Genomic DNA, 16,575 nt, shown 5'->3' on the forward strand with positions numbered 1-16,575 from the left:
TGAGCAGAGACAGCGAGCGAGACTACGAGGAGATAAGACACTCTACAGACAGCTGAACAAACAGCGCCCACCACCTACTCCGTCTCCCGCTAAGTACCCCCGCAAGGATCATCTCGGACTTCATCCCTCGGAAACGCTGGAATCGCCCTCGAGGAAGGTCACGCACTAGATGGGCTGATGTAATAAACCAACGCCTGCTCAGTCGCAACATAAACTCGAATGAGGCCCCATCATTAGCCCTGGACAGGGCTACTTGGAGAAGACTGACGGCACTGTCAACCGGTTCCCTCTATGCTGGCGATCCTGCTGAGCAAGAGCGTTAAATCAAAGTAAGTCAATGCATAATAAGTGCTGAGGGAGCGATCCTATTATAACTGACCGCTGACACACCGACTTCTGACACACCGAGATGATACAGTATATTTCTCAGAATTTGATATGTCTCGTTGTGCTTGATTTTGAATGTACTTGTCTGAGAACAAAATGACACTGTTTATCTATTCAAAAACTAAACATACAAAAATCAGTGAGAAACCAAGATTACCAAATATGTTCTTTTAACGTTCTTATCTCATTTAAATACTTTCTTATGTCATTTTCCATTCTTATTTAGGAGTGCGAAATTTTACAAAACAGTTTCTGGCTTCATCCAACCATAATGATACCTTGGATTTGGTGCAGCTGAACCGGGTTTTCACGACGCAAGGGCAGTTTTGCACTTGTTATGCAGTTTTTTTTTCAGGTCAATGAGCAAAGGAGTCGCTTTTTACGGCAGAGCATGGTCTTCGGAATCTTGTCTTCCTCTTTTGGGACGGCCAGGTAAAAGAGGAGCCCTTGATTTCCCCTTTCTCGTCGTTGGTCGAGGGCACCGAGCGTGGCCTCCCTCATCTCGTGGGCGTCACATCCTTGCTCATAATCAGAGACTCGGCCAGCTCTAGACGGAAAGTCAGAGAATTCAGAGAGTTCTTGGATTTTTGGGCCTTTTGAAATTAGGTGTATTCTAGCCAGCTATTCACTACCGCCAAGTTGATCATGTGGAGCACAAGCCGCAGTGTCCAATTTCTGGACTGTATGAAGACAATATAATGTGAAACCATTTGGCCGAGCTTACCAACTTTTCCCATAGACCGGTTATACGCTGCACTTATTAATTCATGGTAAGATCCTCTGCCTATTTTCTTGAGGGCTATATCAGAGTCTAGCTTTGCACCATGTACCCTGTTTGCTCTTACGGTACCTGTATCGCAAAACTTCTTCTTTTCCAGTTCTTGTAGCAGAGGTATGTTTAAGTTATCAAAAAAAAGTTTCGTATCAGGAAAGAGGTGCAAACAACTTGTCAAAGCTCAGTTATTCACAGGACTTGGTCTATGACAGGTCGCACCTTCCACAACCGATCCGGTTTCTGAGGATCCTTGGCATTTTTGTCGACAAAGTGAAAGAAGTTCCAAAGTAGGCAAAATCTGTTGAAATTTAAGGCGTCAGCTATCAGCAGCACGCGAATATGCCTGCGATATCTGGGATACTAGAAAGAAAGCAATTTGAATTTCAATGAATTTCTTTCCAATGTTTCCGTCAGCATGTATTCCCTAGTGTTTGGAAAAGAGCATATGTCCGCGTTATTCCAAAAGTAAGGTGTCCAAAATCTTGTGATCAACTCCGGCCTATATCAATAACTCCAAACCTTTCTAAAGTGGCTGAAACGTTTATTTACCGCAAACTTATGTCACAGGTCTCTGCACATTTAGATCCGTATCAGTATGGATGCTACAATCTCATTGTCGAGTGGCTCGACCGAGGAAGTGCTATAATCAGTCTTCTCCTCGTATACTACCGAAAGGCTTTTGATCTTATTCGCCATTCCGTTGCTATCACAAATCTACGCACCATGGGTGCGCACAAACATATTCTCCTTTTAATGATCAATTTTTTACAAGCCCGCTATCAGTGCGTTTACAGTCTTTTCCCAGGAGATACCGACTCCGAATGGGTCGAGCTAACATGCGGAGCCCCACAAGGTACTAAGCTCGCTAGTCTACTGTTTTTGGCAGTGATAAATAGCATCCTTCCCGGCTATGAAGAGAGATTTAAGTATGTAGACGACTTGTCAGTCCTACTGAAGTACATTGTGGAGAAGTCTGAGGCTGTTCCCCAATTCTGTCACGAAATAATCAACAGCTTTAAAGACGAATGTACTGCAAACAGCCTCCAAATCAACGAAGGAAAGACTAAAATCCTTCGCTTTAATCCCCTGAAGAGATACTTTGTGTGCCCTCCTCCTCCTTATCCTAGTGAATCTTCGGCAGTAGTGCTTGATGTTAAGTTTAGCATCGACTTCTCTTTCAACCTTCACGTCGATACAATTATCAAAAAGGCAAATAGTGCGATACGGATACTTCTACTAATGCGTCGATTTGGTTTACCAGTGACACAACTAAGGATAGCCTATATCAATTACATCCGACCAATTTTAGAATATGCATGTCCCGTATGGGGCCCACGAGTCAATAACTCTATTTACCTAAGTGACCAGCTTGAGTCAATACAAAAAAGAGCAGTCAAAGTAATATTGTGCGATGCTTTTACTGAATATAAGGTAGCATTATCCACTTTACAAATTCCATCTCTTCAAGAGTGTCGTCTCAGTTTGATCCTTGAATTTGGCCAATATCTTCTCAGAAGTGATAAACACAGATCGATACTACCACCAGTTTCAGTGAAACATCGAAGTACCAGGTCGAAGAACATTGACAGATTAGCAGCACCTCCTTAACGCACAAATCGTTTTTCCAATTCATTCATCCCTTTCTTTGTATCAAAGTATAACTGTAGTAAGTGTAGGTGTAACTGTAGTAGCTGTAGTGAGTAGTAAGTGAATTGTTGATTTAATCCTATTCGTCTTCTGATTTTTTTCGTCGTTTGATTTAATCCTTTTTTTGTAAGCACAAGCGCCATTTAGTTTTATGACTACGAGAGATTGTGCAAATAAAACCGATTTTAAACCGATTCTTATTTCCATAGCAGTAGCATATATGCTCGTTCCTGTCTTATGGACAGAGTATAATTTGTCTGTTTTTTTCTGCCGCAAGTTCATAAAAGTTCGAATCAAAATACTCATTTTGAACTAACAAAGAAAACAGCAAAACAAAAAAAATCTGCCAAAAATAACATGATCAAAAACCGCTGAAATCAGATGAAAAGTGGAGCACAAGTCACACTGTCCTCAGATAGGAACGTCAGACATTGAAAAAATCAGCTACGCCTGTTTGTAGAATTTAATGCCGAAAATAAGTGCCAACAGATGGATCTGGACGTAAAGAACAAAAATTGAGTAGTTGGTTCAAAATTATTGTCAGAGAACTGCAGTAGAACTGGAATAGTCATAACTGGTATGTCCATTTCCTGGAACACAGTTGAGGTCCAACTAGAAAAAACTACAGCAAATTGAAATTTGACGCAATTTCGATGAAAGCCGTACCACTTATATTTTAAACATCGGTGAGTGCGGAGCGTAAATTTACGAAGTCACACCATCTAACAGGTTTTTGAAAATTGGGCATTTAGAGTATGTCCTCATGTGAGGGCACAGTGGCCGAAAGGGTTAATATAAAAGCAATGTGATGAAGATTTTTTTTTCAAAGTATCTCAAAAATGGAAGGATTTATTTATTCGTATTTGCCTTGAAAAATATAATTTTCGGATCAAATGTTTTATGAGGCCACTGGTAAATAAAAGAATTGTAACTACAATCTGGCTGTATTTTTTTAGGACACTTTCAGCAAAGCACTAGTTAAACTCCAGCAGTAGTATCCCCTACATACAGGGTAATTTATGTTTGTTTCGAAGTTGTAATGTCACTTTTCGCTTTCCGACGCAAAACCTTTTTAATTTTGAAATTAAAAAGGTCTTTTTAAGGCGACATATCGCTCTATTTAGTGTACTTGATGTGACAACTACCGTCTGGACGATCGGTAATTGGCGATGCTTGTCTCTCTCTCTCTTTTCCCTTTGTAATCTGATATAAAGAGCTTCCAAACTAATAGGGCATATTACCTCAAGTGCCTGTTCTAATTGACAAGAACTTTGTTAAACTCAGAGCCTTGATTATCAATTAATATCTATTGATTCCGTCTCTTTATCCTTGACAATATTCTATTATCGAGCCTGCCAGATATTGAGCCTTTTTTCTCAAATCCATTGTATTTTTTAAAGGGGTTTGGGGGAGGGCTGCGTTAATACAATTAATTATTACGGATTAGCAAGTTATCTCAAAACGATTAGAGAAACTTATCCAAGTCCCCTGAGAGGGAGTTCTGTTTCTATTTATAGGGACAAAGACCTTTTCCTTGATGGGACAAAGAGGAAAAAATAGTTTTGTACCTGACCTTTTTCCTTAGGTGTGGGCTACATAGGGGAAATTATTGGAAACAATACAGAGTGGTAATTCTAAACTCATTTATCAAGATAGAACCGTCGACCAAAAAGTTTCCGAGGAGGGAAAAGCAACTCAGAAATTTTATATCCAATGTCAAATGCTGCATTATATGAGACATATTGAAAATTATTCCTTGCATTGCAAGAAATAAATTGTTTTATTACCGCGGTGTTAACCCGTAAGGGTTAACACACTTTCTTAGAGGTAGACATTTTTTGGTGCTCGAAACAGCCATTTATCGACTGGGTATTGGGTATCGAAACTCAATATGAAGAAGGGAGTTATGAATAGAATTCAAGACCATACTGAAATTACATCACTAAAACTTTCTCGATTTTGATCAACTGAAGATGCCTTGACGGAGGTCTTTGTCGAAATATCAGCTGTTTCGTATTTCACATTTACTGCCTGAATATCATCCTCATTGCTATTGAATCCCATAGTTTTTTTTTCAATTTTTTTCCTACTCCGTTTTTTCATTAAAGATGTTGTAATCAACAAACATAACATATTTTTAAATATGTTAAAATGGGCAAAAAACTAAATTGAGCAAAAACTTTCCAAGATTTTTTTTTGGGGGGGGGGGCTCTATAAGTGGAAAAGCATATAAGATACAGTACCACATAGAATACTCAGACATGACAACAACAACAAAAAACTACAAAAAAAAATTAGTATCTTTGCGCCATAAGTGCTAAAATTCTAATGCTCAGTATAGTCGCTTTAGAACGATATCTAAATACCCCTATAAAGAAAACAACAACAAAAAAACGGATAATACATGTTACATTAAAAAATAACAATTAAACAATTAAAAAATAACATATTTTTATGTTAAATTAAAAAAAAATTAATGTTTTAATTGTTAAAATTATGTTAAAATATTTTAAATTCCATTTACATGTAAATGAAAGTTTTCTTAAACCCTGATCCTGTATATATGTAAAACTGCAATGCATACGATTTTCATAGCAGAAGTTATAAATTAAACACAAACAATGTAAACGATAGGTATCAAAGCATTGATGCTTTGTCATGATACCCCGAAAGTGCCGATTCTTTGGTATTAAAACCAAGTATGGCCCAGGTCTAGTCAGTTGAGGCCAAATAACCAGAAAATGTCAAGCATAAATCTCGCGAAACCGAAACTTTTTGCTCCTTAATATTTACTTCTTTTTTATGTAGATACTTGAGTATTCTGCAAAATTTAACAAAGAAATATACTACAAGACACGTGAAAAATTACATTTTTTTTAGCGACTTAGCTTTGAACTTGATAGAAAGATCCATTAAAAGCAAAGATGTAAGGGATTTTAACAACTGAGTTTTCAAGAAAGCACAAAAAATGATAAAATATGCCAAAAATAAGGTTTATATGCAACAGAACTTCTACAATGAGATATAGCACTAATTTGTGCAGCCAAGTTCTACTGGAAAATTTAGTTCGTGATTTTAGGCATGTTTAATTTAATTTTTGTGTGTTGGAGTAAAAATCGTAAAATACACTTGCGTATGCTATATAACAGGAGTAAACATTCTATTGAACAGACAAGAGCATTTCTATTTTTGCGGCAGATTTAAAGTGGTTTAGGAACATGCTAAAAATATTTCGTATAAATTTAAATTTTAATAAAAAGGCATTATAGTTATATATAGCTGATGATTTTTAATAGAGTAAGTTGTCATTTCCAGGCCTTCTAAAATCTAAGGCGGAAATGTGCCCTTTCCTACCCTTCCCAGTCAGCGCCACCCTGAAACAATACAGTTTGAGACTTAAGTCCAGAAAATTTCTCGTGAATCAATTAAGTCTTTACCATACACAACAACTAACCTGTCATCAAACAGTTCGTGGTAACGAACTGTAATAAGGAGTGACCCGGCATAATAGTAACCGAAACTCTAAAAATGGAATTTTGATACCAATAGTTACAACAAAAGAATCAAATTTTAATGCTGATTTAATTACAATTTTAATGCTGATTTGCAAACTGTCTTGGCTTTTTCTACAATTGGGCCATGACTTGACTTTTCCCACAACTATTCCCTTTTCAATACAAAAATCAACGGACTCGTTGATTTTTGAATTGAACGGATTTCAATTCAAAAATCCGTTGATTTTAGAATTGAAAAGGGAATAGTTGTGGGAAAAGTCAAATCATGGCCCAATTGTAGAAAAAGCCAAGACAGATTGTCCAATGAAATGGGCATCGAGTCAAGGTTAATTTTACCCCTTTGATTCACAAGTTTCAAGTTTTTGATTTAAATTCGCAAGTTTCATCAAGTTTACTCTTACCCATCAAAAGTTACGAGCCTGAGAAAATTTGCCCTATTTTAGAAAGTAGGGAGAAACATCCTCTAAAAGTCATAGAATCTTAACGAAAATCACACCATCAGATAAAATGTATCAGAGAATCCTACTGTAGAACTTTCAAGCTCCTATCTACAAAAATGTGAAATTTAGTATTTTTTGCCAGAAGACAGATCACGGATGCGTGTTTGTTTATTTGTTTTTTGTTTTGTTTTTTTTTTCAGGGGTGATCGTATCGACCAAGTGGCCCTAGATTGTCGTAAGAGGGCTCATTCTAACAAAAATTAAAAGTTCTAATGCTCTTTTAAGGTGACCAAAAAATTAGAGGGCATCTGGGCCCCCTCCCACGCTCATTCTTCCAAAAGTAACCGGATCATAAATTTTGAGAGAGCCATTTTGTTCAGCATCGAAAAATCTAACAAATATGTCTTTTGGGACGACTTAATCCCCCACAGTCCCTGGGGGAGGGGCTGCAAATTACAAACTTTGACCATTGTTTACATATAGCAATGTTTATTGGGAAGTGAACAGACGTTCTCAGGGGGACTTTTTCGCATTGGGGTAGGAGTGGGTCGGGGGGAAATATTGCGTGGGAGGATCTTCCCATGGAGTAATGTATCATGAGGGAACAGAGTTTCCATGAAAGGGGCACAGGATTTTCTAGCAATATTAAAAAAAAACAATGAGAAAATAATAAAAAAAGTTTTTTCAACTAGAAGTAAGGAGTAGCATTAAAACCTAAACTAACAGCAAATATTACGTATATAAGGGGGTTTTTCTCCTCACCAATACCTTGCTCTTTACACTGAAGAATTTTTAGTAATTTCAACTATTTATTCTACGGCCCTTGTGATTCAGGGGTCATTCTTATAGTTACGTATATTTATTACTAATAAAAACGTTCGTAAAAAGAATAAAAAGTTTTAGTTGTATTTTGGCGTAACCAAAAATTAGAAGGCAACTAGGCTTCCTCTCCCACCCCTTTTTAATTAAAATCGTCTTGTCAAAACTATGAGAAAGCCATTCTGCCAAAAAAGTTATTATGCAAATTTCGTTTCAATGATTCAGGTGCGGTGAGCCAAAATCAAAACATACATTAATTTAAAAACGTTCAAAAATTAAACAAAAAAACAAGTTTTTTTAACTGCAAGTAAGGAGCAACATTAAAACTTAAAACGAACAGAAATTATGAAAGGGGTTGTCCCCTCCTCAACGTCCCGCTCTTTACGCTAAAGTCTGATTCTTTGTCACATTTCTACTTTTTAAAACAATAAAAAAAAACTGTAGCGTAAAGAGCGGGACGTAGAGGAGGGGACAACCCCTTTCATACACGGACTAATATATGTTCGTTTTAAGTTTTAATGTCGCTCCATACTTGTAGTTAAAAAAAAAACTTGTTCTTTTTGTATTTAATTTAACCTATAAGTCGATCTGGTAAAAATAATGTCCAGTAGGGAATAGTAATAGAACAGTGAGTTTATATATTCAGCTACGAAAAGAAAATTGAAGAGTTAAATTCCATCTTAATTTGACGACAGCTGTAAATATTGAAAGTAGATCATTTTTCTTACAACAGAATCTCCAGTATTAATTTTAGAAAAGATCATTAAATAGAATCAAGGGTACTGATAGCGTAAAGTTGGTATACAAAAGTTTATTTAAAAGGTGGAAGGGGGATCCTTAAAAACAGGAACAAAAGGTAAGTCCGCGATTTGAAGCATGAAATTTTTATGGCCCTTAGTAACCTTTCCGCCAGATATTGAGTGCAAGCACAAAGAAAAAGATTATTAGTAAAAAATATTGTGATTCGAAAATTCTCTGTTCTTTTTATTGGCTGAATATTTCTCACAAAACAACCAATCAGGTTTTAAAAAGGCGGAGACAACTGTCTCTCACGAAGTTGCATTCCTTATTTGTCCAGATAGGTTACCGGCATTAATTACCCCGAATTTTAAAAGCCGGTATTATTTTTCTCTCCAGGAATAAGGAATAATGTATCCGGTTTGGAAAAAAAACAAGTCATCAAAGTAAACCAAAGGCAATTTTTAAAACGGAAGCACATGACAACAAAATCTGTTTTTCTTTTTGTTACAACTTTAAAATCCTTCGAATTTAGTTGCGTGCAGTCACTTTCGAAAAAAGACTGTAACTGTTATCAAATATCGATTGCCCATGCAAAAAGCGATTGCACACTGTACCAGGCAAACATATAGCTCCTCTTTAAATTTTACACTAAACCACATTTTAGTTTCTATTTCACACACATCAGTTAAATCAAAAATATAAATTTCAAGTGATTAATTCGAATCAGACGCTATATAAATTTCAACATCCTTCATTCTCATTAAGGGAAAAGATGTACCTCAATATTAATGCCAGTCAAGTTGAGATGACCCCAACTAGCATGAGAAGTTCTGCTACTCCTTTCAAGTACTTAACTTGTCTATATATATTTTTTGGTACTTTTTAATTAAAGGAAACACACCCAAGAAGTGAAGATAGGTTTGGCTATACCTATTGAAATATAACCTTCATATAACCTTTAGTTTAAGTACTAATATAATTTGGGCTATATATTTGCACATTAGTGAGGGGGTTGGGTAAAGTATTTGGAAAGCGTCCTTAGCCAAACCTTACCCCCACCCCCATAATGCGTAAATATATAGTCTAAATTATACAAGTCCAATGTATTCTGTCACACATCATTTGTCTTTGTGGCTATGAAACCGGTTTTCTCAAATTTTACATTCAATAAACTACGACAGTGGTTCTGTTAATTAACAAGTACCTTTTTTTCATATCAATTCGAGTTGAACAATTATGATTGAACGCTTTTTCTTAAGACTTTAAGCGATTAAATAAAAAAAAACAATTTTTTTTTAACTGCAAGTAAGGAGCGACATTGAAACTTAAAACAAACAGAAATTATTCCGTATATGAAAGGGGTTGTCCTCTCCTCAACACCTCACTCTTTACGCTAAAGTTTGACTCTTTCCCACAACTCTACTTCTTAAAACAATAAAAAACTTTAGCGTAAAGAGCTGATGAAACTTATATATTTAAATCAGCATTAAAATGCGATTCTGTCTATGTAACTATTAGTATCAAAATTCCATTTTTTAAAGTTTCGGTTAATATTGAGCCGGGTCGCTCCTTCTTATAGTTTGTTACCACAAACTGTTTGAAATGCAGCTCAACTGAAGTTGAGAAAAATCATTTAATCACTGAAGTCATATGCGTAATTATTATTCAACTTCAAACGAAGAAATTTTATTTTGTACTTCTTTCTATTATTAATTTAATTTACTTTCCTAATTTTATCTATGTGGGTTTAAAATATATTATCAAATTAAGCCAAGTCTTCAACCATAGACTGCTTCATAGCTCAAAGTACAATCAAATCCTTTGATTGTTAAAAGAGAAATTTCCTCTTGAATATAAATCCGAAGCAATTGGCGAAAATTTGTAGTCACTAATAGCCCTTGATATTCTTCTCATTTGATCTCAAAAGTCAAGAAAATGAAAAGGGACTTTAGGTTTGATTTTTCTCAGGAGTTTGCCTATCAAGAGACCCTAATTTTAGACGCCTTTCCATTTCAACTATCTTATCTTCTTCCGTTTGTTTGATTAATTAATCGATCGTCACTGAGCAAGAGAGTGAACATTGAGGCTTAAATGGGAACAATTCACAGATTTTTTTTCTATACACATAGATTTATCAATCTTTATCTACTTTGTATATCTTTTTTGTTGGAAAAAAGTTGAACTAAGGTGCTCAAATCAAGTCGTTTTTGGGGTATTCATTTTAGAAAAAAAAAAGAAAATAAAGAATTCAAATTCCAAATAAAAACAGTGGCCTTGCTTCCAAGCACATCACGTTTTCAGTAAAGAATAAAACTTGATGTTGCTTTTTCAGGAAGACCGAGGATCGATTCTTTTTTTTTCTTTCTTTTTTTTAAGGGAAGCAATTACCTTAGTAGTGATACAGCAAGTCATATTTTTAGCACATGATTAAAAAAGTACATTGAGAGTATATAAAAATACTTTATATGTACTTTTCTTCTTCATAGTACCATTTTGACACATAGTAATAATTTCCCTTCCCTTGCCAATATTTACATCTAACAAATTACTAAACAACTGACTTTTTTTGCACGCGGTTACGGAAGCATTGTTGCATAGATGCTTAAATTAAGCTTGCTCAAAAATTATTCATAGTCGCTTTAGAAACTTTTCTTTGAGTTGAAAAATGTTAAAGATATAAGTGAGACAATTGCAAACAGATACAAAGAAAAGGCAAAGCCGAAGGAAAATGAAGTGATAAAAATCTATTATTTGTACTGAATTACTTTCTTTTTCGTTCTGTGAAAAACCAAATATGTGTGAAGGATCTCTTTTCTTTTCCACGATATAGTCAATAGAAGACAGCTGAGAAATTTCTTTAAAAGGAAAAAATTAGCAATTACTCAGGAAGCATATTTATAAATATTTCTTTTGGCTTTATTCTTACTTTTGCATCAATCATACAGTGTCAAAAGCAAAACTTGTTTCTCTCTTATTTTTTCTTTTTTTTTTTTTTTTGCTTAAAAGAGTATGAAACCGTAAAGCAGTCCTTAACTCACAACTTCAATTTTGTAGTTTTGCACAAATACTGCAGAATTTTCCCCGGAAAAGGGGGTTCTTGGGGAGGAGAAGCCACCTACTTTTGCAAATATTAAAACTAGAGTTGACCTCTAATTGTCCAAAATCCCAGCTTTTAAAATACACGACTATTCCCCCTGAATAGCCATATCAGCAGACATGGAGAGTCGCAATGCCACCAACATCGAAGTAGAGTAAGGGGGCGCTGAAAATTAAGCTAATCAAACTCTACCAACATCTGGAAATCGTATGAACTTGTTGAAAAAAAAAATGGCGCATCGTTAACAGCAGCTCTAGAGAAGCAAATTATGCTCTACTAGAAAAACATATGAATAAAATTATAAAGCGCCTATGCATAGTGTTTAGCCTTCTGGAAGTATTTGGAATTTCCTACGAGGCGTATATTATTTTTTTCCTTTTTTATGCTGCTAAAACAAAGTTAAGCATTGATTTAAAAGCAAAATTGATCTAAGAATCAGGAAAAATCATAATTAACCGTCCTGTTACTGGAAGGATACAATTTCAAAGAATGCAAAATTGGTCAAAGAATCCTCTTCTTTCCTTCCCGGTTATTTCCTTTCCCTTTCTTTATTCTGTACGTCCGTACTGTTCTGCGTAAGTAACAAATTATCAATAAGTTTAACAGAGCTCAATAAAAACTAACCTGTTCGCTTGGCGTGTAGGTGGGATCCTTAACTAGAGACACTCGATCCAAAAAACTGGAAAAAAAAATACTTTGTTTAGTAAAAGCAAGCCTGGAAGACGTTCTAATTGGTTGACAAAAGACCTTTTAAAACCACTTTAAAATTGCTGAGAATCAGACTAAAGAAAGAAAAAAGAAAAAAGCCTTACAGGTTTTCTGATGTATCTGAAAACGAAACCTGGAACACATTTACTATATAGTCTTCTCTACGTTCCAACGAGATAAAGGCAAAAAATTTCTATTCTGGAGAGATTTTATAAAGCATGTATTTTTCCGAAAAAAACAGATAATAAATCAGTTGTTTCATGTGAGACCTGTGGCGACACCTAGGAAGTTAGGCAAACAAAGACCCTGAACAGGAGTGCCATATACCCTACTTCGAAAAATTGCACAATAAAAAAAATTTCGCGGAAATCATTGGCAAAATCTATCCAGATCTGACAGAACGGGCCTGTTGGAAATTGAGAATATATTTGACCAGCTGTTTAACACGGCAGGGGCTATTTTTCTTTCTTTTATTTCACATTATTTTGTCATTCTTTTTAGATAGAATGACTTTGGTATAGGAATTATTCCTTTGATATATAGATTTAACTAGTCTTACGTCTTTTTGGTATTGACACTACATGCATATTCAGATTTTATTCATATTTAGATTTTATTTACCTTTTTATAGGATACTGCTTCAACTAGACAATATGAAAATATTATAGTGTAATTATTTTATTTGCCTTTTTAAACAAACATAATAAATTTGAAATTATAGATCTAAAAAGCCAACTCGATTATCTACAAATATAAAATAAGAAAAGTATTTGCTACTATTTAGTGGTATATTTTAGTTCTGTGGCTTTGTTTTCCCTCATCAGAAAAAATATTATGCGAAAATAAAGCTCATATTCCAAATTAAAGGAAACATTTGTTTAGCCATAGCTGCAGAGGGATTCGACCTTCAGAAGGAGCTCAGAGGAGTTTCTCCGGAGGAATGAAGCTAGAAACGGAAAGTAAGTGCATTTTATGGTTATTGACATAGGATTCTTTCAGACGGGGAAAAGGTGACAGGGGGTTTTTCGAACCAAAACCGGTGGGATTCCTCCATAGAGTCGGGGTGAGATCCTCGACCCATAGAGTCGAGGATCACGTAACCCTATAAACATAAGTTACTGTCGGAGTTGGCATACGACAGTTGATATACAATATTAATTAAAACAAACGTTATATTTCTTTGTGTGCCTTTACTTCCTCTTTGTAAAAACTAATTAAACATGCATTTATTTGATATTGGTTAGACTCCAACAGAATATTACTTTGTGCACGTTACAATGTAACGTATCTTCAAAAAAGGCTTTGCGGGCCAGGTTGAGTACCATCGAGCCATACGAGGCCCTCAGACTATAAGTTACCCAGGCCTGTTTTACAGAAATCATACTTGAAAAATCAAAAAAAATACCCATTTAAATGGTTATATTTAGTTTAAGAATCTCATTCATTCTATCAGAATAAAAAAAGGAACCTTTTAAGCCTCTGGTTACATCTGTCGGTCTTTGCCAAAAGATGCGCGTTTTCACAGCACCCTGTAGACTTTCACGTCTACCAAATCAGGGATACATTTTAGGGACTTAGAAATAGTTTTTGCAGCCACAAAGTCAATTGATCAACGACAATACGAATTAAATGGAGTTAATTGAAAAACTCACATTAGACTATCACATCATTTGTGAAAAATTATTATGCATCTTATATTATCAAACCAGAAATAATTGCATATTTGTAAAAATGTTTGCATGTATATCTACATTTTTCTTGACAACAGCACTATAATTTTTTCCTGAAAATTGACTTAACGATTTTTCGGTGTGATCAAACGACCTAGATTAGGTCGAAACTTTGGGAAAACTTGTTCGCCCCTCACAGCCCTTTTAATATTTTTCATAGATCAACAAATTAGATCTAGATCACAGATCATAGATAACAAGCAGGAGGAGATTAAAAACGCAATTTATTTCTTTAAACATCAGTTGATCCCGAGCTTTTAGGAAAGACATTCACGTCTGATAGCAGTTAAGTGATTCTTGGATTGTCAAATGCTTCGTATTAAATAACTTATTATTATTAGACCTTAGTTCCTCCGGAGCCAATGGTGGCAAATACGGCGTCGACGAAGCCTCTCCACTCTTCCCGAAGCGATGCTGCAGCGGTGATATCTTCCCATTCAAATAATAACCAAGTATCAGCCGTCCTCAGATCTCGGTCAAAAGTTCACCACAAAGTATTCTTTGGACGATCTCTTCGTCTTCTGTCGTCTGGTTCTAGTCGTAGCCTATCCATGGAAAGTGGCCTTCTTTCATGCAGAGTATATGTCCTAAATATGTCCACCTCTTCTTCCTTATAACTTCAGTAATGAGACCCTAGTCGGTTTTATTACAGATTTCAGAGTTACTGACTCTCTGTTACCAGCTTATACTTAAAATCCTCATTTGGCACATTTTTTCGAATGCTATAAGTCTTTTTTCAAGCTGTTGATTCATTTTCCAACACTGACTAGCGTAGACAAGTATGGAGAGCACATTGCTACTGAAGAGACGTAACTTCAGACGCAAAGAATATTTGCTGCTCCCCCAAATGTGCCATAGGCCTAGCGTCGACGGAGCAAGTGTTTTGAGACTAGAATCGCTGACCGATTGCGCATGCAACTGTTTTGTAACCATGACCTTGAAGTAGAGTGGGGGCCCATCAACTAAGTAATCCAAAGGAGACTGGTTTCCAATCACTCTAAAATCAGTTCCGTATGAGCCTCTAGCCGTGGCCACAGTTGCGTTACAGAGTGTTATCCCACACACTTTCGGAGCTACCGCGTTGATATTGTCCAATTATTTTGGCTCTCAACATGTCAGAGCAGGAATTAAACGTGAAATTCGTGGGAGAAGTGGAGAAGCATGAAGAGCTGTAGAACTATAAACTTCAAGCGTACTCAAGGAAAGACGTGACAGAGAAAGTTTGGCAAATGGCGGCAGCTGAAGTAAACATGTCTGGTAAACAGCAAACATGACAGTTCTCTTGTTGCTAAGAACAGACGAGACTTTGCATTCTTTCCCAAGTAGGGATGGAGCCAATACTTCCTATACCCTACGAGCGTCAAGTAGCTGCTGTAACCTCTGTTAAGCATCTTATAAAAATACAACGTCATTCACGAAATCTATATCAAAAAGTTGCTTACTGCTTACTTTTACGCCATATCCAGAGTTTCGTCATAATATGTAATCCTTAATAATGACAAAAAGAAATGGGGAAAGTACATATCCCTGACGAACACCAGACATGATCTTGAAGAATCTGGTTGTGCCATTCTCGGTCTTAACGCAGTACTCAGTCTCTTCGTATAGGGATATAATCATGCTCACTAATTTTTCTGGCACCCCATAATGCTTGAGGACTATTATTACAATATCAATTTGTATACCAAGGGACCAGGGCTACGCTCGGTAATTATCGCTCGTTACATAATGATTGTTCGTTATTCCGGTGTGGAAAAATGATCCAGATAGGTCACGACTTCGGGAAAATTTATTAAGAGCCTTAATTAATTTTGGAAAGCATTTTCATAAGAATTGCGTTACGAATTCTCAGACGTCCAATATCCTAATGATTTTACTTTCTATACCGAATAGATAAAATTAGATTAAAGTTATTTTGCGAAAGAGATTACAAAAACTATCATTCTTTTTACAAAGCGAAGATCGGTCCTCTGATACTTCTAATAAAACGCGCAATTATACCTGCCTTGCATTCCGTTTGATATTTCAATTCTCTAATTTTATCCTACAATTTTGCCGTACATAGTTTATCGGCAAGTACAAACAGCGTTTTTTATACATTAGACCTGAAACACTTAGGTAAATAGCGAGACCTGGATCCATCAATGTAGCCCTAGACAAATCCTAGACAACAAAAAAGAATAATATTTAAAAAACAGGCTATTTACATCACTTCTTCATAGGAAACGGTTAATTATTCTTCTTCTCATGTATAAAATCCCTTGCTCAAAATTTAATATCACTAACTCTTATACAGCAATTGGTCAGTAAATGAAAAACAACTAATCGCAAACATTCCTTAAATTAATGGTACCTTGTATTTGAACGAAAATGCCTGTTTTTGAGTTCCTTTCGTACAATTGAATATTCTAAACGTAATTATTTCGCTTTTTAAAGTCTTAAAGACAGCGGAAATGAAATACGATTGTTGGAATAAGTCGAGTGAAACTTACCCAATCAAAAATAACGAAAAATAAAATTTTTAATGAAAAAGGCGTTCGCCTGCAGTTATATAGTTTCTGGTAATAGCCGGGGTCAAACTTAGACAAAAACGGTGTAAAATCACCAAAAATAAGCTAAACAAAGAACTTAAGAAGGTGCAACTCCCCTTTGAAGGTGTAGTTGTCTTGGGAATCCACAGATTGTTAACGTTGAATTCTTACGGGAGTAAGGTACT

General features: G+C 35.7%; 1 protein-coding gene across 1 annotated transcript in view; it reads right to left on the reverse strand.

Annotated features, from left to right (window-relative positions):
- The window catches only part of LOC136041189 (guanine nucleotide-binding protein G(s) subunit alpha-like), a 128,920-nt gene that overhangs the window by 57,823 nt on the left and 54,522 nt on the right, over positions 1 to 16,575 (reverse strand). Inside the window, exon 6 of the mRNA XM_065725748.1 lies at positions 12,046 to 12,100. Within this exon, the coding sequence (XP_065581820.1) occupies positions 12,046 to 12,100 (55 nt within the window). The remainder of the gene's footprint in view (positions 1 to 12,045; positions 12,101 to 16,575) is intronic.

This window comes from Artemia franciscana, unplaced genomic scaffold (genome assembly GCF_032884065.1).
Source record: "Artemia franciscana unplaced genomic scaffold, ASM3288406v1 PGA_scaffold_1179, whole genome shotgun sequence".
Classification (NCBI taxonomy): domain Eukaryota; kingdom Metazoa; phylum Arthropoda; class Branchiopoda; order Anostraca; family Artemiidae; genus Artemia; species Artemia franciscana.